A 25,557-nucleotide genomic window follows, 5' to 3' on the forward strand; every position below is an offset into this window, starting at 1 on the left:
GAGATCCCCTCTCATTTTTCTAAACTCCAGTGAGTATAAGCCCAATCGACCCAATCTCTCCTCATATGTCATTCCTGCCATCCCAGGTATCAGTCTGGTGAATCTTCGCTGCACTCCCTCCATGGCAAGAACATCCTTCCTCAGATAAGGCGACCAAAACTGCACATGTACTGGCCGCGCTAGACGTGCTCCTATCTAGTTATCCAGCAAGTTAAACACTTATTCAAAAATAATTCTTCGTGAAGCCGTTTGCTGTTTTGAAGCTTTACTTGAACAAATTTTTGTGAAAAGATATTGCGCTTGGCCTAACATATGAATCAGATTACATTGGATTGTGAAACCCTTATGGAATCCTCCATTACTGCCAGGTTCTTCCTGGAATTCTACTTCCTGTGTTACACAGGAAGAAAGGTACGAAGGTCAAATGACCTCTCACAGGAAGAAAGGAACAAAGGTCAAATGACCTCACACAGGAAGAAAGGAACAAAGGTCAAATGACCTCTGCTTCATACAAACACACTACTAACACAATAACCACCACCAGAGGGTGCTACTGCATGTAAAAATGTCCAGAATGTCACATAATGTCCAGAACAGCACACAATACTCAAGGTGTGGTCTCACCAAGGCCCTGTACAACTGCAGCAAGATATCCTTGTTCCTGTACTCAAAACCTCTCGCTATGAAGGCCAACATACCATTTGCCTTCTTAACCGCCTGCTGCACCTGCGTGCTTACCTTCAGCGACTGGTGCACAAGGACACCCAGGTCTCGTTGCACTTCCCCTTCTCCCAATCTATTGCCATTCAGATAATAATCTGCCTTCCTGTTTTTGCCACCAAAGTGGATAACCTCGCATTTATCCACATTATACTGCATCTGCCATGCATCTGCCCAATCACCCAACCTGTCCAAATCATACTGGATTTTCTCTGCATCCTCCTCACAGCACACACGCCCACCCAGCTTTGTGTCATCTGCAAACTTGGAGATATTACATCTAGTTCCCTCGTCTAGATCATTAATATATATTGTGAATAGCTGGGGTCCTAGCACCAATCCCTGCGGTACCCCACTAGTCACTGCCTGCCACTCGGATAAAGACCCGTTTATTCCAACTCTTTGCTTCTTGTCTGCCAACCAATTCTCAATCCAAGTCAGTACCTTGCCCCCAATCCCATGTGCCTTTACTTTGAACACTAATCTCTTATGCAGGACCTTATCGAAAGCCTTCTGAAAGTCCAAATACACCACATCCACTGGTTCTCCCTTATCTATTCTATGAGTTACATCCTCAAAAAATTCCAGTAGATTAGTCAAGCACGATTTACCTTTTGTAAATCCATCTTGACTTTGTCCGATCCTGTCACTGTTTTCCAAGTGCTCTGCTATTACATCTTTAATAATGGACTCTAGCATTTTCCCCACTACTGATGTCAGGCTTACTGGTCTAAAATTCCCCATTTTCTCTCTACCACCTTTTTTGAACAGTGGGGTAACATTAGCTACCCTCCAATCCATGGGAACAGTTCCAGAGTCTATAGAATTTTGTTAGATGACCAGCAATGCATCTACTATTTCTAGGGCCACTTCCTTAAGTACCCTAGGATGTAGATTATCAGGCCCTGGGGATTTATCGGCCTGCAATCCCGTCAGTTTCCCTAACACCATTTCCCTACAAATACTGATTTCATTCAGTTCCTCCCTCTCATTAGACCCTATGTTCCCCGACATCTCTGGGAGGTTATTTGTGTCCCCCTTTGTGAAGACAGAACCAAAGTATGTATTTAATTGGTCAGCCATTTCTTTGTTCCCCATTATAAATTCCCCTGATTCTGACTGCAAGGGACCTACGCTTGACTTCACCAATCTTTTTCTCTTCACATATCTATATGAATGGAGTGACCACATATCACAGTGATGGAGTGAGTGTGATTAATCCCTACCATAGAAGCTTTGAGTGAGGCGAGGATGGGATAAAGCACCAAGAGGAAGGTAGCTCCCTGTGCATTGTTAATTGTTGTCACTGCATGACAGCGAGAGCGAGTCTAAGGGGTGCATAGGCAGGATGCTGAAGTGATTCAGTGCAGTGACAGAGATGGATAGGAAAGGGTGCAAGGGAAGTAAGAGTAAGGTGGGGTGTGAAGGAGGAGGCTTACAACGCAGAGTGCAGGTGATGAGAAGAGAAGGGAAGCAGAGTGAAGGCAAGTGAGATGGGATACTCACTTTTGATGTTCTCACAAGATCATTAAACCTTTTTCAGCACTGGATCCATGAGCGTGCATAAATGCACCTTGCGCTCACCTCCTGAGCAATGCGTAGCCAAGCTGCCTTGGTCTGCTGAAGAGGCTTCCTCCGGCCATCAGGAGGGAAGAGGCTCCCAAATACGCCCACCACGCAACCCGACTCCAACCCGCCTTGGGAATTAAAATTGAGCCCTTGGACTCTAGGGGAATCAAGGGATATAGAGATCGGGTGGGAAAGTGGAGTTGAGGTCGATGATGAGCCATGATCTTATTGAATGGCGGAGCAGGCTTGAGGGGCCGTATGGCCTACTCCTCCTGCTCTGATTTCTTATGTTCTTATTTATATTATATACGTGTATAAATATACATATGTTTATCTATAACATATAATATACATTATACACATATATGTACACATATACATGCACACACACACAGTTGACTTTTTTTCCCTATGATTTATCTTTAAAAGGGGAGGGACTCTGTAGCTACGATTCTGTCCGTCATTGGGAAAGTTTCGAAAGGAAACGCCTCCGCTACAGCGCACCTCTGGAGGTGACTGCTTGTTGTGCGTGTCGTTGCTAAAAATGCACTTCGTGCCAGGCTCTCCTGCAGGGAAGGAGCAGTGAGGAGCTCGCCGATATGATCTATCTGGTGTCGATCGTTGCAGCTTTCCTTTGCATCTATATTGTCAAAAATCTGCTGCAAGCGGACCCCGAGCCACTGAACGGGAGGTATTCCGTTCCAGGCACATTTTACCTGCTGAAAAAGTTATTGGTCTCCTGCCTTTACCGTTATCGCCTCTTCAAGGCGAAGAGTGACGCGCGCACCAAGAACGATCCAGACAGGCTGAGAATGGGACTGGGTCGCAGAAAAGAGAATCTTCAGACTGAACCCGGTGAAGTTAAAGGTGGAGGGGGACTGGGTAAAAGTTCTAGATCTTCTGTAGAAGAAATGGAATGTGTACAAAAGTTAATAAACCACCCACATGTAAGTTGCCAATTTTCATTCTGGAATATATTACGCGTTGTTTAAGCGACATTACCTACTCCGACTCATTCACTTAAAATAACATTCCCTTGATAATTCTCTCTTCTAATCTCCAATTCCAATTCCAATTCAAATGCTTTATTGGCATGAAAGTTTACAGAGAACCTGCCAAAGCTTACATAGCAAAAAGGTACAGTTTTCCAACATTCTGTAGGTGTCAATCGATTTGACATTTGTTGGGTACATACAATATTACTTTTAAACAATATTAATTTTAAACAGTCTTTCTACTTCATTTGGTACGTTCAATATTAATTTTAAACAGTCTTACTTTTAAACAGTCCTCAGGTTGTGACATGTTGTTACATATTTGGCCCCAAGGTATGGTCTGTCTCCTTCTCCCAGGACTAATCTCAATTTTGACAGGTCATCCAATTCCTTGAAATCTGGGGTTGTTTGGCTTAGCTTGTTGAATAATATGTTTCTTGATGTGTTGAATTTTTCGCATTTTAGGAGGAAATGCATTTCTGTTTCAACCTTGCCGGCCAGACATTGATCGCATATTCTCTCTAGGCTGCCAGGATTTCTTGTATCTGCCTTTTTCAATTTCCAGTTGGTGGTCGCTTAGCCTGTACCTGGTGAGGGTCTGTCTCTGTTTTGTGTCTCTGATGGTCGTGAGGTAGTCTGCCAGTTTATATTCTCTTTTTAGGGCCCGGTAACATTCTAATCTGCTTTGGCTTTCGGTTATTTTGTTCCAATGTTCCAGGTAGGTTTCTTTGCATTGTTTAATGATTTGGTTTAATGATCTCTCTGTCTGCCTATCCCTCTCCCTATCTCAGGTATGTGTGTGTGTGTATCTCTATCAGTCTTGTCTAATCTTCTGTCTCATTCCTGTGTGCGTATTAACGTTCTGTCTGTTAATCTTTGGATTTAAAAAAAAATATGCACAACATATAACATTTCAATTTGTTTTTAAATACCGATGTGGGGTAGGAGGGAACAGGCAATCTAAACGTTGGGGGGGGGGGGGCGGGCAAGGAAGATATGTGCATCTGGCATAATGTAAAATAAACTGTATTGATGGTTTGTAGCACCAATTTAACAGCAACATTGCGCTAGCAACGATGAAGAAATGTAAACATTGAGGGCAGTGAGTGAAGCCACCAGCTCTCCAAACTGTGCGGAGCTCCAATCTGGTTTGTCTTTGAAGCAATCACTATTTAAAAAATGCTGAGCAGTGAACCATATGGGGCAGAAGAGCCCTGTATGATGTGATGGTAAGCATTAACTTTCAGGGAGAGCTGGGGAGCAGCTGGTCCCTCAGTGGTAATTTTGAGGGTTCTCTACACCCCCAAGCTGGGGTGTGTCAGCAGGTTGTAGACCTGTTCTCTAGTTGCCTTGGATTTGTTGCTGGCTGCCTAGGGTGGCTCGCTGTCCAGTCTCCAGCTTGGTGCAGTGGAGTTCCTGAAGTGGAAGTTCGGGAGGAGAGTGCCACGTTTGCACACAGTTGCTCGGGGCCAGGGCTGCATGACATTTTTAGTTGGCATTGTGACAGCTGCCTGCTGAAATGGCTGGGCGGAAAGTGGGTAGGGAGGAGTGAGGGTCAGGAGTATCTCTACATACCTGTGCATAGGCATCGACTGGGGGGGGGGGGGATAGGAATCAGCTGCTTTGTTCCCAAATTTGTAGCTCCTCCTTTACTGATGGACCACTTGACACAAGTGCCAGGTGGAAAGGTATCTCACTCGAAGCATAGCTTAGTAGGCAGCAGAATGACTAAACTCCCGTCACACCTAAAAGGCCATAAAAATGTCACATTTTGCAATAAGGGCAAAAAAAAATCGAAACAAATTACAATGCAGAAACAGGTCATTTGGCCCAAATGATCCTTGTTGATGTTTATCGTTCAAATAAGCAGTCGTCCTAATCCCATCTGCCTGTCCTGTTCCCTTTATCCCCCTTTCTTCAACCTTGTAGCTAACCTGTTGGCATGGCCTCTGCTTCAATCACGAACTCCAGTAGTGCATTTCACAACCCTCTGTCTAAAGAAGAATGTTTCTCCTGCCCTCTGTCCTAAATCTCTTGCGCTTAATCTTGTAGCTATGTCCTGGCATTCTTAACACCTCAACCACTGGAAACAATCTGTTTCTATCCTGCCCAATCCCTTCATAATCATAAACACCATCAAATAATCCCTTAATCTCAGAAAATGTTGGAAATGGCAAGTCAAGCATTCCTAGGGCTGGACTTTGCCAGCGCTCAGAGGGCGGGTTTGGAGGCGGGTCCTCTGTCAAACTAGCAAAGATTGACAGCGGGTAGGAAACCCGCTTCCAAACAACTTTCTCAAGTGTCAGGTCCCTGATTTGCGAATGGATCCGACACCTAGCGGCGGGAAGTGGATTAAAGGCAATTAATTACCTGCCTATTAATAGGTACTTGCCAGTAGTTGTCAGCCTATTTTTGGATTTTGCCACTTCTGGCTCGGGTTTCCTGATGTCCAGACACCACGCCAGGTAAGTGTGGCGTGTTGTGAGTCTGCTGTAATGTTTCTGCATTGATGACAGCTGCAGAAGTGGTGTGAAGGATTCAGTGTTGCCCATGGTGAGTCTCAGAGGAAGGAAAATGTTGGTTACTGCATTTTTAATACATTTACAGATTTCTTTAGCTTACAAGTTTTTAAATCCATGTCCACTGCTACCTCACTGGGAGAACCTCTCTCACCAGTGACAGATCGCTTCTGTCACCTCACCTGCAGCTGCCATCTATTCCAGCCTATGGAGGGAGTCACTGGAGAGCCTGGGTGCAAGAGCTCACCTTTGTACAGTGATTGTCAGTGTTTGCAGCACCTCAATGCTGTCAAACACTGAGAAATCAACTGTCAAAACAAATTGTGCGTGGTCCCTTTAAGAAAACCGGCAGATGACGCATCATCAAATGACGTCATCTGACCAGCTTTCTGTTAATTGGCCGGCAAGCCCGCAGGGTGGTCTTAACAAGATCAATCAAGGCAAAATCACGTTTGTGGAGCGGATGCAGCTGGGGGCGGGACTGGAAGCCAGAAACCACCTGACCTGCATCCAACCCGCCTCCATTAATAAAATCGCGGCCCTAGTCTCCTCTGTTCTAATTAAAACGGACCCTTTTTTCTTCATATTTCTATTTCCTTATACCAGTGTATCTGCACTATACCCTCTCTACTGACTCAATATCATGACTATAGTGTGGAGCCAAAAACTGTAGACAGTACTCCAACTGTTGTTTTACTGAGGGTTTATATTGATTCGAAATGACATTTCGATTTTTATATTTTATATCCCTTGCCATAAAACCCAGTATTTCTCTTGATATAAAACTACTATGACCGGAAAGCCCTGCAGCGGGTAGTCAAAACTGCCCAACGCATTACCGGCACCCGGCTACCGACCATAGAGCACATATACCAGAAACGCTGTTTACGGAGGTCACGGACCATCATCAAAGACCCTACCCACCCCAGCCACAGTCTGTTCGCCCTCCTGCCATCTGGGAGACGCTACAGATGCATTCGCACCCGTACGACCAGATTTAGGAACAGCTTCTTTCCCAGGGCTGTCATCCTACTGAACTCCACAAATAAACTCTAAAGCCTGCACATCTGCCAATGCACTATATTATGTTTATGTTAATGTATTACAAGCCAAATGAATGTTGAATGTTTAAATGTCTTAATCTAAATGTACACTCTCGGGAGCCGCAAGCCTACATTTCGTTGTACTGCACTTGTGCACTAACAATGACAATAAAGTTGATTATTATTATTATAATATCTCATTAGTTTTTTTTTTAGGGCCTTATCCAGTGTTAATGTCTTGTGAACTTGAACCCTCTTCCACATTACCCAGCCTCCCCTAAAGTATAATTACTTTAAATAAAATGAGCCACCTCACCTTTATGGAGATTGAATTCTCTCTGCAACCATCTGATCAAAATCCCCTTGCAGCTTCCTTTGGTCCTCAGAATTATTTACTATGCCTTCTATTTTAGTATTGCCTGCAAATTTGGACAACACTTCCTCTAGCCCTATATCCAAATCATCACTGTACACTGTGAACAGAGCAGTCCCTGACTAGAACCCTGTGGGACACCACTACCTACTCCCAACCACCCTGAGGAACTGCCTTACCTTCTACTGTTTCCACCCATCTAACCAGTTTTTAATCCAATTTGTTACCTTCCCCCATCTCCATTCCCCTTAATCTTCTCCAATAGTCTCTTATGTGGTACATCATCAACGGTTTTCTGAAAGTTTTCAGAGAACTCCTGCAGATTTGTCAAGCATGCTCTTCCTTTCTGAAATCGGTGATGCCTGCTTCTAATTCTGTTCTCTTTATCTAGATATTTAGTAATTCAATCTGTAAAGCTTCCAAAATTTTCCTTACCTCAGATGTTAAACTAACTGGCCTGCAATTACCCAGGTTAGCTTTCTCCAAGGATATTACATTGGCCACTCTCCAATCATCCGGCACACTTCCATTCAATAGAATCCTAAAATATAGGAGTAGGATTTCAGTAGAGGTTTCTCAATCTCCCTCCGTAACTTTGGCAGAAATCTTGGAGAAACTGTGTAAATTATGGTTTACATGTTTCTGCTGAAGTTGCTTTCCTTATTTTATTGTATTCTCTCATTATTTTAATTATAGGCTCCATATGCCCTCTTCTTCAACTTACATTTGTTTCTAACTTCTACATTTATCCACAGCATTCTGAAACTTGGTATTATGGAACTTTGCTATCTCTTTTCAAAATATGTATCCCATTGTTGGTCTGTTGTTTTGTGCGCCAATTTTCATTCCACTCCACTCAGCTAACTCTCCTCATCTTTCTAAAATCTGCTCGATTCCAATCTGTTGCCCTTATTTTGTAACCTTTCCACTTTCTGTTTGGACCTTAAAGCTTATCACGTGATCACTACTCACAAGGTACTCACTTACATTTAACTAATCTACCTTATCTATTTCATTACACATAGATCTTGCAATGCCTTTCCCTTTTGAAGGTATATGAACATATACTGCATGAGATAGGAGTCCTCCACACGTTAGGAATACTATTCCCTTCTGTTTCTGATTCTGTCGTAATCAATGAATTGGTAATAAAAATCCCCATGAACAATAATTTTGTTATTCAGATTGGAGGAAGGTAGTGTTGTGGGAAATCCCCACCAGGAGCCAGACGTCATGTTGAATCAAATCGACCTTTATTACAAGCTAGCAGGGGAGTGGTGTGGCTGTCTGCCAGCATTGACTCAACTTGATAGTTACAGTAGCATATTTATAGAGGTTACATGGTAATGTCCCATCCCATACATGGGTGTATTCCGGGTAGTACCGTGTGCAAAAGGACTGAGTGCAAACCAGTGCATAGATCCATAGGCCACTCTAGGCCTCCAGGATGGCCTTGGTGCACTGGAAGCCCACCAGACCTGTGGTTACTAGTTAAGCAGCTGGTTTCCTTACACAGTGGTCACTCCTTATCTTGTTATGACATCCTGCTGTGCCTTGTTTATCCTGTTTACGTGCACTCAGCTCTTTACACAATGCAGACCCAAGTACTGTCATGTTAGCGTACACAAATGGTTACTTATTCATCATAACTCGTTATGCATTGTGTCCATACTCCATGTCTACCATAGTCCAAGGCACACAATCCAATAATACAATTCTCCGAGCATATAATCCATTAATACAACTTGAGCACAACTCAATTAATATAGTTTAGGATATAACATTTGGTTGCCCCAACAGTAGAAAGCGGTGTTCCACAAGGATCAGTGCCGAAACCACTGTTATTCATAATTTACATTGATGATTTGGACTTGCAATGTGTGAAAAGGGAATAGCTGAATATGCTAAAAGGCAGATGGAATGGAAGGAGACTCGTGTGGAGTACAAACACCAAGACAGACTATTTGGGCTGAATGGCCGGTTTCTGTGCTGTATATTCTATGTTATTCCTACGCATCTCCCTGATTGGCCTACAGATTGCCTCTTCTATTTCCCTCCCACAACTAGTAAAATCACACTAATGTAACAATTTTTAAAAATCTTTGATCTGTAGAAGTTCAGCCATGGTCTTACTGAATGGTGGAACAGGCTTGAGGAGCAGTATGGCCTACTCCTGCTCCTATTTCTTATGCTCTAACCATCAAACCACTTTTCTCTGAACAATAGTCCTCTCTACAGCACGCATTCCCTCCATTCTTAGCTCTTCTGTCCCTCCTAAAACTATTATTGCCCGATATGTCTACATTCCACTCTTTTAAAAATTTGTTTATGGGATGTGGGCGTCGCTGGCAAGGCCAGCATTTATAGCCCATCCTGTCTGCATCCACGTTTCTGTTGGTGTTACTAAATCCATTTCTCCCTGTAACATAATTACATCTAATTTTCCCCAGTTTGTATCCCACACTGAGCTTTACAATACATGTACTTGATTTTTTCATTTCTACTCCTTTTTCCTTGAATCTTTTGTCCAAGCCAACACCTCATTCCTTTGTCTCAGCCATTCCTTTGTGTATAACTGGTGGATTTGATTTTCCTCCCCATTCCCTTTTATTTCTACTTTAATAAATTCTTTATTATTTGTATATTTATCTCTATTTCTCTCCGATCTCCCCTCATGATCTCTCTGCGCTCATCTTGTCTATGAGACCCACCTCCTGCTCCCTCAACCCTATTCCCACCAAACTGCTGACCACCTAACTTTCTTTTCTGGCTTCCATGTTAGCTGATATTGTTAACGGTTTTCTCTCCTCGGGTACTGTCCCCGTCTCCCTCAAATCTGCCGTCATCACCCCTCTCAAAAAAACAAACCTTGATCCCTCTGTCCTTGCAAACTACCGCCCCATCTCCAACCTCCCTTTCCTCTCCAAAGTCCTTGAACATGTTGTCGCCTCCCAAATCCGTGCCCATCTTTCCCGCAATTCCATGTTTGAATCCCTCCAGTAAGGTTTCTGCCCTTGCCACAGTACCGAAACGGCTCTCAAAGTCAAAATGACATCCTTTGTGACTGACAAAGGTAAACTATCCCTCCTCATCCTTCTTGACTTGTCTGCAGCCTTTGACACGGTTGACCACTCCATCCATTTCCAACACCTCTCCACTGTCGTCCAGCTGGGTGGGACTGTACTCGCCTGGTTCCATTCTTATCTATCTAATCGTAAACGGAGAATCACCTGCAATGGCTCAATGCTACAGCAAGACCTGCTGCCCAGAGGACCAGGTGGACAAGCATTACCAGTGGCCGTCAAAGTCACCACCGCACTCAGCTTTTTTGCCTCAGGCTCATTCCAGGGATCAACAGCAGACATCAGCGGCATCTCCCAGGCGGCCGCACACACTTGCATCACGCAGGTAACCGATGCCCTCTTTGCCCTCGCGCACAATCACATCCATTTCACCAAGGATCAAGCAAGTGTCACGGCGCGAGAGGTTGGATTAGCTCATCTGGCAGGCTTTCCAAGGGTGCAGGGCATCGTTGACTGCACACATGTGGCCCTTAAGACACCCCATCACAATCCAAGTATTTTTGTCAACCGCAAGGGCTTCCACTCCCTTAACGTGCAGCTGGTGTGTGACCACAAGAAGGAAATTTTGCATATTTGTGCCAAGTACCCTGGCAGTTGACATGACTCCTTCATACTGCGCCAGTCTAGTGTGCCTCTGCTATTCAGTCCGCCAGATCAACTTAACGGATGGCTACTTGGAGACAAGGGCTATCCTCTGAGGACGTGGCTAATGACGCCATTGAGGAGACCATCCAACGAAGCTGAGGAGAGCTACAACTCCAGCCACATGACAACCGAGCCATAATCGAGCAAACCATCGGTTTGTTGAAGCTGCACTTCAGATGCCTGGATAGATCAGGTGGAGCCCTGCAGTACTCAGCAGCCAGGGTCTCCAGAATCGTTGTGGTTTGCTGTGCACTTCACAACATGGCACAGCATCGTGGCTTGCAGATTCCTGAGGACCAAGTGGCTCCTCACATATCCTCCTCCTCAGAGGAGGAGGAGTGCGAAAACGAACATCCTGCAGAGGCCCATCAACCAGCGGCAGCATTACGCGAGAACATTGCTGCCTGGGATGCAAAGAACGCACTCATCCTGGCCAGATTCGCTTAGCCTAGTCAATCAAACACTTTTGCCTCACAGCTTCTTACCAGAGCATTGACAAAGGCCAAGAACCAGAGGATTCCTGTCAATCTGACCACCATACTGACAGTTGCAATTATTCCTAAGCCCTCAATGTGGAAGTCCCAATAACGAAATGACAGACACCAGAACTGCAACATTTGCCATCAGAATTTTTATGGACAATAACGAAATGATGGCATTTTCACAGTAAACACAAAATTGCACCCAAGTGACTACCCTTGTGACTATTTGTGCAGAATTTTCCTCTTACACATGCTCCTACGTGGTGCCTCCCCTGTGGCTTCAGCAGATGTGGCGGCCCCTTGCTCACTTTGCTGCTGCTCCTGTCTTGACACCTTTGGTGGGCGTCCTCTGGGGTTGCAAGCCTGAGAGGGATCTTCCAACAGTCTGCTGCTCCTGCGGCTGTGCAGGGGTTGAGACGCCTATCTCACTTGGGTGTGGACTCCGGTGGGGCTCTGACCGAGGGCTCTGCAGTGGCATAGAAGTGTGAGTGCTTGGAGAGGAGCCCGCACTTCCTTGAGGTCAGCCACCAACATCCCTCTCATGGGTCAGGTCCCCCTTAGCACCCGCAAGTGGCTGGAGAGCACCTTGCTGCACATCAGGGGGGCCATGGGGACCCGTATCTGCAATGGCATTCCTACTCGGAAGGACTTCCATGAACGTCTGGTTTCTCTGTTCAATAGACGCCCATCGCTCCTCAAGAGATGTCATTCTATTCTGAACAATGACCATGTTTTCCATACCCTGGCGACTAAGCTCCTCCATGGCCGTAGCCATCCTCTCCTCTATGGTAGCCATCCTTTCCACGGAGGTAGTCATCCTTTCCGTGGTGATGCGTTCATGCGCCAATGACTCCACAAAGGCTCTGGTCATGTTCGCTATTCCATTCGCTCCACACTCGCAGCGACCCTAGAGACATAACCTGCCAGAAACTCCTGCATCTGTTCCTGGAGTTCCATCACCTCTGATCTTATGGATAGACCCAAAGGCAGAGGATCGACATGCTGTTGAGCCGAGCTGGCAGAATCCTGCGCCCTCCGACTAGGACTCTCCACTGCTGTCCCTGTCTCCACAATCTGCTGATGCTCACTTGTGAGCTGTGATACACCAGGTGACAACACTACTCTATGTCCCGAAGGTCCCACCGAGGTGTGCGTGTCTGCACTGGTGCTGGGTGCGCTGAATTCTGCTGACGCTGCGCGCTCAGAGGTTGCAGCTTCCTCTGAGGAGTCTGGCTGCTCAGCCTCTTCTTCCTGGCTAGCGGGGACGGATGCTTGTGATGGTCCTGTGGGGGAGTAAAAGAAAGAGTCAGAGATGTGATGCCAAGGTTACATGCACATTGCTTTTTGCAGATGCTCATAAGTGCATCTGTTACAGCTTCACAATCATTATCAGCGACTCATGCAATGTCAAAGAGAGAGATGGGAAACTTTTCTGTCACCAGCTTGCTCTGTTACACCCGTCTGTCCGTCCCCCACGCGCGAATCATCCTCAATGCCCTTGATTTCCAGGACAGCCTCCTCCCAGGGGGTCAGGTGGGCTATTGAGGGTGGCCCTCCTCCTGTCCTAGCTCGCTCCCTTTTGTTGTCTCCCTCATTGCAGGAAAAGAGAGCTCACAAGTGGAGGTTGAGTGAGAATGAAGGAGTGAGTGTAGAGATTGCATAGCATAGATACTTAGAAGGAGACAAAGATGGAGTGAGGTTGCAAAACCAAGGGCCCTCCCTGTGTGTTGTCAGTTGTGTTCGAAGCATCAGAGTGATAGGGAGTGTGAGGGCTGCATGGTGGAATAGTTATGTGAATGTGAGCATAGAGAGAGAGAGAATAGGTAAGGGTGCATGGATGTCAGTGTCAAGTGGGATGTGGAGGAAGAGATTGCTAAAGCTGAGTGCTGGTGAGGAGAGGCAATGGGGATCAGATTGAGGGTTATGGGAAATTCATACTCACTTTTCCAGTGTGCTGAAGGTCATAATCTTTTCCGGCACTGAATCCAGGTTTGTCGTGTGACTCCCAAGGAGTTGACCTCCTCAGCCACCTGCTACCACACTGCCTTAGTCTGCTTGGGAAGCCTCTTCCTCCCTGAGGAAGGGAAGAGCACCTCCCTGTTGGCCCTAGCCCCATCCACCAGTGCCTGCAGGGCCACCTCGTTGAAGCGAGGAGCATATCTGGGCCTCCCGCTCGTCATGTTTCCTGCAGGTCCCTCTCACACCAAACAGAGAAAGCTTGGCAGCCTGCAGAAGAAGCAAGGCTTGCTGGAGACCTTAAATGCAGCAGCAATGATGACATCATCGGAGGCGACTTTCAGTCATGAAAAACCCATTTGCCAAGAGTTCCCACACATTGGAAATCAATTGGATGACAATTAAGTTAAAATTGCATCAATCTCCCACATTCATTTAGATTCAGGTGGATAACACGAAATGCGGATAACACGACACCATCCCGCACCCGAGTTAAAATCCTGCCCTATGACTCTGACATGTACGCTGATGACACTCAGCAGTGCCTCTTCTCTCGACCCCTCCACAATGTCTAAATTGTCAGACTGCTTGTCCGACATACAGTTCTGGATGAGCAAACATTTTCTCCAGTTAAATATTGGGAAAACTGAAGCCATTGTTTTCAGTCCCCGCCACAAACTCTGTTACCTTAGCCACTGACTCCATCCCTCTCCCTAACATCCGTCTTAGGGTGAACCACACTGTTTTCAACCTTGGTGTCATATTTGACCCTGAAATGAGCTTCCGACCACAAACATCCGCAGCATAACAAAGACCGCCTATTTCCACCTCCATAACATCGCCCTTGCCTCAGCTCGTCCGCTGCTGAAACCCTCACCCATGCCTTGGTTACCTCTAGACTTGACTATTCCAATGCACTCCTGGCTGGCCTTCCATATTCCACCCTATGTAAACTTGAGGTCATCCAAAACTCGGCTGCCCGTGTCCTAATTTGCATCAAGTCCCGTTCGCCCATCACCCTTGTGCTCGCTGACCTACATTGGCTCCCGGTTAAGCAGCGCCTCAATTTCAAAATTCTCATCCTTGTTTTCAAATCCCTCCATGGCCTCGCCCCTCCTTATCTCTGTAATCTCCTTCACCCCCACAACCCTCCCACCCCCGAGATATCTGCGCTCCTCTAATTCTGCCCCCTTGAGCATCCCTGATTATAACCGCTCAACCATTGGTGGCCGTGCCTTCTGTTGCCTAGGCCCTAAGCTCTGCAATTCCCTCCCTAAACCTCTCCGCCTCTCTCCCTCTCTTTCCTCCTTTAAGACGCTCCTTAAAACCGACCTCTTTGACCAAGCTTTTGCTCACCTGCCCTAATTTCTCCTTATGTGGATCGGTGTCAAATTTGTTTTCTTAAAATACTCCTGTGCAGCGCCTTGGGACATTTTACTACGTTAAAGGCGCTATAAAAAATAAAGGTTGTTGTTGAATTGCCACTTGCTCTTTTTGATTGATTGAATTTCTCTTCCTTCCTAGTTTAAACAACTCTTCACTTCCCAATTTAGCCATATTGCTAATTTATTAGCTCATTTCCTGTTCAGCTGCAGTCCATCCTTACAGAATAGCTTCCACCTTCCCCATAAAACAAAGCCTCTTCCTGATACCACCCCTTTAACCATCTAATCATCTCCCTAATGTTCTTATCCTTCCTATTCTTCCTATACGGTCAGGGAAGTAACCTGAAGATAACCACGCTTGAAGGTCTGCTCCTAAGTCTGCTTCTTTTGCAAACCTTTAGCTCTTGTCTTATAGCATTGAGTCCCAGGTAGACCACGATGATTAGCTGCTCGTCCTCCCTTACAATAATATTTTCCAATCTTTTCAAAATGTCCCTTAACCGTTGATGTAAGCCCCCAAAGTGCGGACTAAGTGATATACAAAGTCGACGTCACTGGCTTGTCGAAAGAAAGACAGACCCAATAATTGAAGTCAAAACGGTTTATTCAGGCCTGGGGAGCTGTGGCTCTTGCGTCCCAACACAAGGCTCCGACTCCACCGAATCTCTTGAGGTTCACACAGTTATACACATATTCCGAGACCTCCTGCTACAAGAGGTCCAATCGATTTATAAGTCTATACATTAATCACTAACTAGGTGTGTCTAACTTATACAAGGTAACTTATACAACATAAGTTTCACTTTTCACTGCAGGGGCCTGTGGACCCTCTGATTTCTTGGAAATGAGTCATCAGGACATGTGATTTCTGAGAAACGAGACCCTCTCTCTCTTGACCACTACTAAGTTTTGTTTTTCCAGAAAAGGGTTATGTCAGTGTCTCTTTTTGTAAGTTTCATCTTTCTAAACTGGTATGGTCATTTCTGCAATTAAACATACGAATAATTAGTACATTTCATCTTTAAACATTTTGCTGCCGCAATTGCGTTCTACTAAACGTGCCCTGTTACGCTAATTTTTAAATCTTACTTCAGTCCCTCCTTTTGACCTTTTGGACAATTGTTCCAAAACAGGTCAACATGTATTTCCACTGCCTGGTGTCTGCCAAAGCGTGCACTCCCTGGCCTTCTACCAGTCTAGGTTATACATGTATATGTCTTATCAATTTGGAGGCCGACTTCCCCCCCCTGTGGTATGGTGATCTTTCCTCTACGGTGGGCTTTCCTTTAGGGTGGTCTTTCCTTTATGCACTCCTTCCGGTATAACCATTCCCAGGGCCCCTTAGACCCTGCATTAATGGTTTAGGCTTTCTGCTCAAGCTTGTCCCTCATTCCCGCGTTGGGTGGGTGATGTGCCAATTCGAGACTGTCATCACACACCAATCCTCATTCACCACCCTCCTTCTGCCACCCTCCTTCTGCCACCTCCATCTTACGGTTGGCCGGCCCGGTCCTTAATTACCATACCCAATTAATCCCTCCTAATTTCAGGGCTTCCTATCATGTCGTACACCATTTGCCTTGGAGAGGCGGGGGAGTTGTCCATTCTTAACTTCGCTACCTGCCCCTCCTCAGGCTCGACTTCTTTCACTGCACCAATATCGGCCTTACTCATTCTGGTACAGAGGCACTGGAGCAGTAAAAATACACAATATATCGTAATAACAATCATGAGGAATATCAATATGCCTTGTATCACTGAGGCGCCCAAAGTCCCCGACCATCCTGATCCCCAATTATCAAAATATGAGGAAGTGGGTGAGTTTCCTCTAATGTTGTACTAATGTCTTTCTGTTGTCTCTTTAAGCCTTCTTCTATTTTATGATAATACTTTAAAATTTCCTTCGTTTCCTGCCGTAACTTCTGCCAAGCTTCCTCTAACTTAGGAATTGCCTTGGGCTCTGGTATGACATAAGTTTCAACCCTTTTTAATAAGTCTCATATTATCAAATGACCAGGTTTTCCTATCTGTGTAGGTATCTTTAGACCAAACAACAGCTTGGTTGGGGAATGGTACAAGCCATATCTTGATATTCATATTTCTGTTCAATTGTGGTGACACAACAGGTCCCATTGTTCCTTGGTGCTACCCATGTCCGGTGTATCCCCCTTGGGTGTACCTCGAGGGTGCAATTGGTAATTTTCGCAAATCCGCACTCGGATGTGTCTCCCTCGGTGGGGGGTGAGTGCACACCCATGTCCTTCCCTTGTGGTGGCACCCGTCCACTACCACCCCCCTTTAGGTTTCATTCTTCTGTTTATTATCTTCATCCCTTTCCCAAAGCGCCTTGGTAGGGACATCATGATATTTAACCCAACTTTCCTTTTGTACTTCTCCTATATTAATCACATCGTATAGGGGTTGTCCCCCTTCTGGGAATTGTGGGATGGCCAGTACAAAGCCAATCATCTTAGTCCATGGGGTCAGACAATCGCCTGCCCGGTATACTTGTCCCATTTTACATCCTTTGCATAGGCTTTTATTTGTGTCAATCCAAGGTTCCAGATCCTTATTAGTAATCCAATCAGGGATCTATTCATTATTTATTTGCCTCATGTTATGCTGAGCATTCGACAACAGCCATGAGCCCTACGTGGCACATATTAGTTCCTTATCGGTTTGGCGAGAAGCATTATTAAGTCTATCAATAATTGTTTTGATTGTTTCTGCATGGGGAGCTACTATCTCTTCCACCCCCGACAATTGCATTATTGTTTGGTTTCCCTGCCAGTGTCAATGGCTATTTCCAGTAGCTTGTTTTAGTAACTTCTCTATTTTTGCTTGTAATTCTTCTACTCCTTTGTTTACTCCTTCTATGTCCAAGCTATTAACTGTTGCTAACCCGGCCGCATACCCTGCTCCGGTCGTTTCCAATACTCCCCGTTTCTTACATCTTTGTAAGATAGATTTTTTTTTTGTGGATCCTCTAATTGTTTTACCCACAGGGAGTTCCAGGTTTGTTTTGTATCTCAAAAGTACTCATATTAATGTCAAGCTTAGTAACTCTATGAGCTACACTAAAATACACCTCATCCTGTGTTCTCCTTATTACTAATCCCCCTCGATAATGGCAATACTTATGTTCATCCCTAGAATCAAGGCGAGGACGCTCCATCTCATTCCGGACGTCCAGTGTTCCTGTAATTACAAAAAGGGGGCTGGTCGTCACCAGCCAGTTAGAATTATTCTGTTCTTATCCATTTTATCAGTTCAAAATGCTGTACATCTGGTTCATTTCTTGTTCTGTGGCTCTGTCCCCAGGCATACCTGAAGATGCAAACTATGGCATATAACATTATCATCATATACAGCCCTATCATTGATATATGTAGTAACTCCCCTTCCCATTCTTTATCTTCTAGTATACTCCTCACTCTGTCAAAAAGGGCACCATCTCTGGTTTACTCATTGTCCTTATATATTTTTAACTGAGTCCAGTGTTTCCACCTTCCTTTACCCGTTCCGGACCCATCTACATGAGCACATGTGTCACTATTCATTAATACTTCATAAGGTCCTGACCATCTGGGTGCTAGCCCTGGTTTGGCTGGTATTATTTCTGCTATCCCTTTGCTGTCTAGTGCTAAGACCTCCTTCTGGTCGTCCCGTGTATCCTGTTCTCGATCCCGTATAATCTGTTGGTCTTTGGCCTCATGTCTCTAACTATCTGTCCAGATTTATCTTTGGGTAACAGGACAGCCTCCCAAGCAGTCTCCCGGCCGTTTGAGACGGTGCTGCAATTAGTTTATAAGATAACTTCCATTTATCAAATCCTAATTTTCCTTCTATCACTGTGGGGAAATATCAGCTTAACATTAAGAAACTTAAATTTAATAATGTCCAATATCTTTAAATTCTATTCAGTAATACTGAAGTTGTTGCTTGGTGAACTCAAACAGCTGTCAGTGGAAAGGGTTAACTCCTTCGCAGGCTTTTGAAGGTGGAGCTAAACATTATTGCGTCACTTCACGCAACCCAAAAAACATCCCTGACTGAAAGACAGTTGTGGTTTCACACTTTGACTCAACATGAACATTTGGGCTTCATTGGTCAGATTCCCTCAGTTGCTCGTTTAGCTGCCCATCCTCTTCTGTGCTTCAATTTATTATTATGCACTCTTTGGGTAGGAGAGAGGTTCCTACTCATTCCTTGATTATATTCTTGTCTCTTACGAGTCCTCCTCCTGGTGTCATATATCCCTGCCTACTCCCGCTATCATGTAATCAGACACCACCCCAAAGGCATTCCGACTATCTATATAGGTTTACACTTTTTCCTTTGGCTACCCCACTTTGATCAAATCCTGTATAGGCTGGGCCATTTCTACTTTGTTTCCCGGGTCTGTCTGTTTGTTTAACTTATAATCTGGGGGCCAGTACACTTCATTCGCTTTAGGGTCGACTAAAGCTCCTACTTCTCGCAGTAGCAATCCCTAGGATTGTTCCTTCGGTGTTCTCGCATACCCACAACTGTGTAGGTATTATTATACATCCAATTTCGAGTAAGACTGTTTCGCTCTTATAAGTCCTGATTCTTCGTCCACCGATTCCTGCTATACTAACTGAAAGTTTCGTTTGGGGTAAGGGTAAGTCTGTCAATGAGATTGTGGCTCCTGTGTCTATTAACATTTTTCACTGTCGACCCCCTACCAATGCGTCAACAAACATCCTCGGATCCCCCTCCCCTCTCTGGCGCGGTCGCTTCCTGTTGCCATCCCTAGAAGCTTGCGAGCAATCAAAGCACGCAGCCAGTCCTAATGCCCCTCCCATCTGTTTTTGGGCATTTGTCTCTTCCCTTGTGTCACTATGTATCCTAGGGCGACTACTTCATCCTTCCCTACCTATACCTTTCTAAGGTTTAACTCTAGTCCCGCCTTCTATAAGGCTTCCAGTACCATAGTCAATTAAATATTGTAGAGGGACCTGCCACTATCGGATATTCTTGCGGAGTGGAATTATCTTATTCAATTTGGACTACACCAATTTACATCAACCAGAATTTCACTGTGGCCACAATGAAAGTCTGGTTTTAATAGGTTAATTTACCTCATAACTCCAAGGTTAGATCTTAGACTGAAACTTAATCTCTCGTTAAACAAACTCTTTGTTGCTCTTCCCAGTTTTTACACTCCAGCTTTACTTAAATTGTAATAGGTTTTTTCATTCTGAGGGCACAATCTTATTTGCACATTCTTAAACTTCCAAAATCCAAGACAAGACAAAGGGGTTAAATGCTTTTTCTTTAACACAGAGAAGTGGGTGGAGCTACAACACACAGCAGGCATTTCTTTTTCCTAACGGACAGATTTTCAGACAAAGGAATATTATAACCTCTTAAACATTCAGGGGGAGATAGAGGAACAGATATGTAGGCAAATCTCAGAGAAGTGCGAAAATAATAGGGTAATAATAGTGGGGGATTTCAACTTCCCCAATATTAATTGGGATAGTCAGAGTGTGAAAGGCTTAGAGGGTGCAGAATTCTTAAAGTGCATCCAGGAGAGCTTTTTGAGCCAACATGTAGAAAGTCCTACAAGAGAGGGGGCGGTACTGGACCTAATTCTAGGGAATGTAGCCGGGCAAGTGGTGGAAGCGTCAGTAGGAGAGCATTTTGGCGACAGTGACCATAATTCGGTGAGATTTAAGGTGGTCATGGAAAAAGACAATGACGGCCCGGAAATAAGGGTTCTAAATTGGGGGATGGCCGATTTTAATATGATAAGGCAGGATCTGGCCAAAGTGGACTGGGAGCAGCTACTTATAGGAAAATCCACATCAAAGCAGTGGGAGGCTTTCAGAAGGGAAATAGAGAGAGTACAATGCCAACATGTTCCTGTAAAGGTCAAGGGTGGGACCAACAAGCAAAGGGAACCTTGGATGACAAGGGATATACAAAAATGCATTAGGAAAAAAAGGGGGGCTTTTGGCAGTTACAAAAGACTAAAGACGGAGGAAGCCCTAGAGGAGTATAAAAAGTGCAGGGGCATATTTAAAAAAGAAATTAGGAGGGCGAGGAGGGGCCATGAAATAACACTGGCGAGCAAAATAAAGGAAAGTCCTAAGATGTTTTATAAGTATATTAAGGGCAAGAGGATAACCAGGGAAAGGGTAGGGTCCATTAGGGACCAAAGTGGCAATCTGTGTGTAGAGCCAGATGATGTAGGCGGGGTTTTAAATGAATTTTTTGCATCTGTGTTCACTATGGAGAAAGATGATGTAGACATAGAAATCGGGCAAGGGGACTGTGACATACTTGAACATATTAGCATCGGGAGGGAGGAGGTACTAGCGGTTTTAGCAGGCCAAAAAGTGGATAAATCCCCAGGCCCGGACGAGATGTATCCCAGGCTGTTGTGTGAGGCAAGGGAGGAGATTGCAGGGGCTCTGACACAAATTTTCAGAACCTCTCTGGCCACAGGGGATGTACCAGAGGACTGGAGAACAGCTAACGTAGTACCATTATTCAAGAAGGGTAGCAGGGATAAACCAGGGAATTACAGGCCAGTGAGCCTAACATCTGTGGTAGGGAAATTATTGGAAAAAATTCTGAGGGACAAAATTAGTCTCCACTTGGCGAGGCAAGGATTAATCGGGGATAGTCAGCATGGCTTTGTCAAGGGTAAATCATGTCTGACAAATCTGATTGAATTTTTCGAGGGGGTGACTAAGTGTGTGGATGAGGGAAATGCTGTGGATGTGGTTTACATGGACTTCAGTAAAGCTTTTGACAAAGTCCCGCATAGGAGACTGGTCAAGAAGGTAAGAGCCCATGGGATCCAGGGTGCCTTGGCGCGTTGGATCCTAAACTGGCTGAGTGGCAGGAGGCTGAGGGCGATGGTCGAAGGTTGCTTTTGTGACTGGAAGCCTGTGTCTAGTGGGGTACCTCAGGGATCGGTGCTGGGTCCCTTGCTGTTTGTGATCTACATAAATGATTTGGATGAGAATGTAAAAGGTATGATCAGTAAGTTCGCAGATGACACGAAAATTGGTGGGGTGGTAAATTGTGAGGAGGAAAGCCTCAGGCTACAGGAAGATATAAACGAGTTGGTCAGATGGGCGGAAAAGTGGCAAATGGAATTTAACCCTGAAAAGTGCGAGGTGATGCATTTTGGACGGACAAATAAGGCAAGGGAGTACACAATGAGGGGTAGGACCCTAGGAAGTACAGAGGGTCAGAGGGACCTTGGTGTGCATGTACATAGATCCCTGAAGGCAGTGGAACAGGTAGATAAGGTGGTTAAAAAGGCATATGGGATACTTGCCTTCATTAGCCGAGGCATAGAATATAAGAGCAGGGAGGTTATGATGGAGCTGTACAAAACGCTGGTGAGGCCACAGCTGGAGTACTGTGTGCAGTTCTGGTCGCCTCACTATAGGAAGGATGCGATTGCTTTAGAGAGGGTGCAGAGAAGATTCACCAGGATGTTACCTGGGATGGAGCGCCTCAGCTATGAAGAAAGACTAAACAGGCTGGGGTTGTTTTCATTGGAGCAAAGAAGGCTGAGGGGGGACCTGATTGAGGTGTACAAAATGATGAGGGGCATAGATAGGGTAGATAAAGAGGAACTTTTCCCCTTAGTAGGGGGTCAATAACAAGGGGGCATAGATTCAGGGTAAGGGGCAGGAGATTTAGAGGGGATTTGAGGAGGAACTTTTTCACCCAGAGGGTGGTTGGAATCTGGAACTCTCTGCCTGAAAGGGTGGTAGAGGCAGGAACCCTCACAACATTCAAAAAGCATTTGGATGAGCACTTGAAATGCCATTGCATACAAGGCTATGGACCAAATGCTAGAAAATGGGATTAGACTGGACAGGGATTGATGGACGGCGCAGACACGATGGGCCGAAGGGCCTCTTTCTGTGCTGTAAAACTCTATGACTATGATTCCTAGTCAGGAAATATTCACACTTTAACACACATTTTTATACTAACTGTAATTCCAGCATATGTCTAAGGTTCCTTTCACTCAGCAAATCTCGTGTTTTACTTGTCTTGGTACAGATGCTAATAACTTCCATGTTGGTAAAGCTTTAAGTTTATCTTTTCCTTCCTTTTTAAATCTGTGACTCAACAGTTTTCCCGAGTTTCCAAATCCCTGTTTGTTTGTTTTTTTCTTGCTGGGGTTTCAAATTGGTTCGCCTGCAAATTAGATCTTTTTCCTTCTTTATCTCTCCCTTCTGTTTCAATTCCTTACATTATCTGTTGCCTCTTTATCTTTAGCTCCTCCCCACCAAGCCTTTGGCTCTCTGCACTGTTTTTTTCAGGAGTCGGGTTATAGAATCCAGGTCCCTTGAGGATTCTTCTTCCACCCTCTTAGTCATAACTAACTGCTATGTTTAATGCTTAATTCACGGTATTGGTGAATTAGGTTTATACACTACGTTGCTCACCCCTATAGCGTTACTCTGATTAATTGCTCACTTCCTGTCAATCACTCTGTTTCGTTAAACACACCAACCCTTTAGTCCCGAGGTTTTGAGGTTTAACCTCTTTGTGACTGTAGGGGTTTTATTTCATTCACTCACCACGGTGCACCCATTCATTCGTTTGTTGAGGTTTCGCCGCCTCTCGGCTAAAAGGATTTCTCGCCTCCCGGGGTAGGGGTCTTTCCGCCCCTCTCGGTTTGCCGCATTCGGCTAAAAGGATTTCCCACCTCCCGGGGTAGGGGTCTTTCCGCCCCTCTCGGTTTGCCACCACTCGGCTTAGGGAACACCCTGCTGTGGTGTATGTAACCTGTTCCACCTTAAGAGAACTACCTTAAGAGATGTACTACTTTCTCTTGGCTGCTGTATACTGTAATACCGGTGGTGACCACACCGGTATATAAACGTTGTGTAGTGATTTGCTGGGCAGTTCAGCCCTGACCTCCGAATAGTAAAGACCTGTTAAAGTTATTCTTGTTGTCTGTGTCCAGTGATTTATAATAAGCATAACTGGGACACACAGACTCAACAGTGGCGACGAGTCCGATCTTACCCTGTGGCAGTTTTACATCCAAGGCAGCTTCGTCCTCAGAACGGGCGTCGAGAAGAGGCATCCACCCTCATCATCCTGCTGAGCACCACATCGCACGGGAGGCATCGAGAACCCGGGTTAAAAAGAAAAATTCTGACCACGAAGCCCTCCATCAGCGACAGGCAGTGATCATCCCTTCTACCACGGTGGTGGGTAAGCCGATCAGCGACACGAGCAGAAAGTCGGCCGCGTTGGCTGTGGAGTAGGGGAGGGAAAACGGAGGAAAAAGGGCAGAGAACTCGACCGCGGCCAGTGAAAAGGGCCGGGCTGCAATCGGGGCCGAGAGGCGCAGCGACTGGGGCAGCGTTAAGGCCACGAGAACCGCGGAGAACTCAACCGCAGCCGGTGTAAAGGACCGGCCTGCAAGCAGGGCTGAGAGGCGCAACAGCAGGGGAAGCGTGAATGCCCACGGGAACCGCGGGGGAGCAAAAAGCAGCGTCGGGGAATTGAGAACCGCTGGGGAGGCGAGAACGGCAGCAGCACGGCAATCGCCATTGCAGCCAGCGGGGGAAGAAGGCAAACGCGGGAAGCCGCCATTGTAGTCGGTGGGGGAAGAAGACGAGCGTGGGAAAAACCGACAAGCGCGGGAAGCCGCCATTTTGGGAAAAAGAAAATTTAAAGAAACTTGCAAGGATGCCTAAACATGGTAACATCAATGCTTTTGATAGCGATGTCGAAGATTGGGCCACGTATGTAGAACGCATGGAAGTTTATTGTAAAGCAAATGAGGTACCAGATGATAAGAAAGCACTAACCTTATTAAACTCAATGGGTGCGAAGACGTACGGGCTATTGAAGCACCTTGTATCACCAGATAAACCGGCGGATCAGACTTTCGCGAATATTGTTACTGTCCTGAAAAATCATTTAAACCCCACGCCGCTGCTGATAGCGGAACGATTTAAATTTTACAGAAGAACGCAGCTGAAAGAAGAAAGCAACGCTGAATTCTTAATTGAACTGCGTAAGCTATCAAAGTACTGTCAGTTTGGAACAGGACTAGCAGATGCGCTGAGAGATAAATTTGTGTGTGGATTGTTAAAAGGAACACAAAAGCGACTGCTAGAGGAGAATGATCTTACGCTTGATAAAGCTGTCACTATTGCAGCATCGCACGAAGCCGCAGCGAGAGGCACTGCGGAAATGCAGCTAAGGTCATCGGAACTCAGCACCAATCAAATGGCCTTGGGTGCAGTAAAGTGTTATCGTTGTGGAAAGACAACGCACGATCAGAACCAGTGCTGGTTCAAAATTCAGGAATGCAGAAAATGTGGCAGGCTTGGTCACATAGCTAAAGTATGCCGGTCAGGAAAGAAGACCAGCAACAAAAAGTCACCGCAGGAAAAGTGCAGAAAGGTACACGAGGTGACAGAGAACAGTTCGGATGAACAGAAGTCAGATTCAGACTCCAGCAGTAAGGAACTGGGTTGTCTAAGAGTACACAATGTGGGTAATGAAGCAGACCTCCAAACTATCTGGGTCACACTTCAGATAGCAGGAGTCCAAGTGAAGATGGAATTGGACACTGGATCGGCATTGACGGTCATGAATAAGCAAGATTACAAAAGTTATTCCCACATATTCCCCTACGGGATACGGAGATTGTATTGAAAACATACACGGGGCAAAGAGTATACCCCATCGGAAAGATAAAGGTAAAGGTGGTCCACAAGGGCAAAGAAAGCCGAGGAATGGACTTATATGTGCTACCT

General features: G+C 45.5%; 1 protein-coding gene across 1 annotated transcript in view; it reads left to right on the top strand.

Annotated features, from left to right (window-relative positions):
* The first annotated feature begins 2,762 nt into the window (after positions 1 to 2,762).
* The window catches only part of LOC147116682 (uncharacterized), a 207,506-nt gene continuing 184,711 nt past the window's right edge, over positions 2,763 to 25,557 (top strand). Inside the window, exon 1 of the mRNA XM_085991793.1 lies at positions 2,763 to 3,236. Coding sequence (XP_085847919.1) covers positions 2,889 to 3,236 — 348 coding nt within the window. The 5' untranslated portion in view covers positions 2,763 to 2,888. The remainder of the gene's footprint in view (positions 3,237 to 25,557) is intronic.

This window comes from Somniosus microcephalus, chromosome 6 (genome assembly GCF_052327205.1).
Source record: "Somniosus microcephalus isolate GS21.2 chromosome 6, FLI_Smic_1.0, whole genome shotgun sequence".
In the NCBI taxonomy this organism is placed as follows: Eukaryota; Metazoa; Chordata; class Chondrichthyes; order Squaliformes; family Somniosidae; genus Somniosus; species Somniosus microcephalus.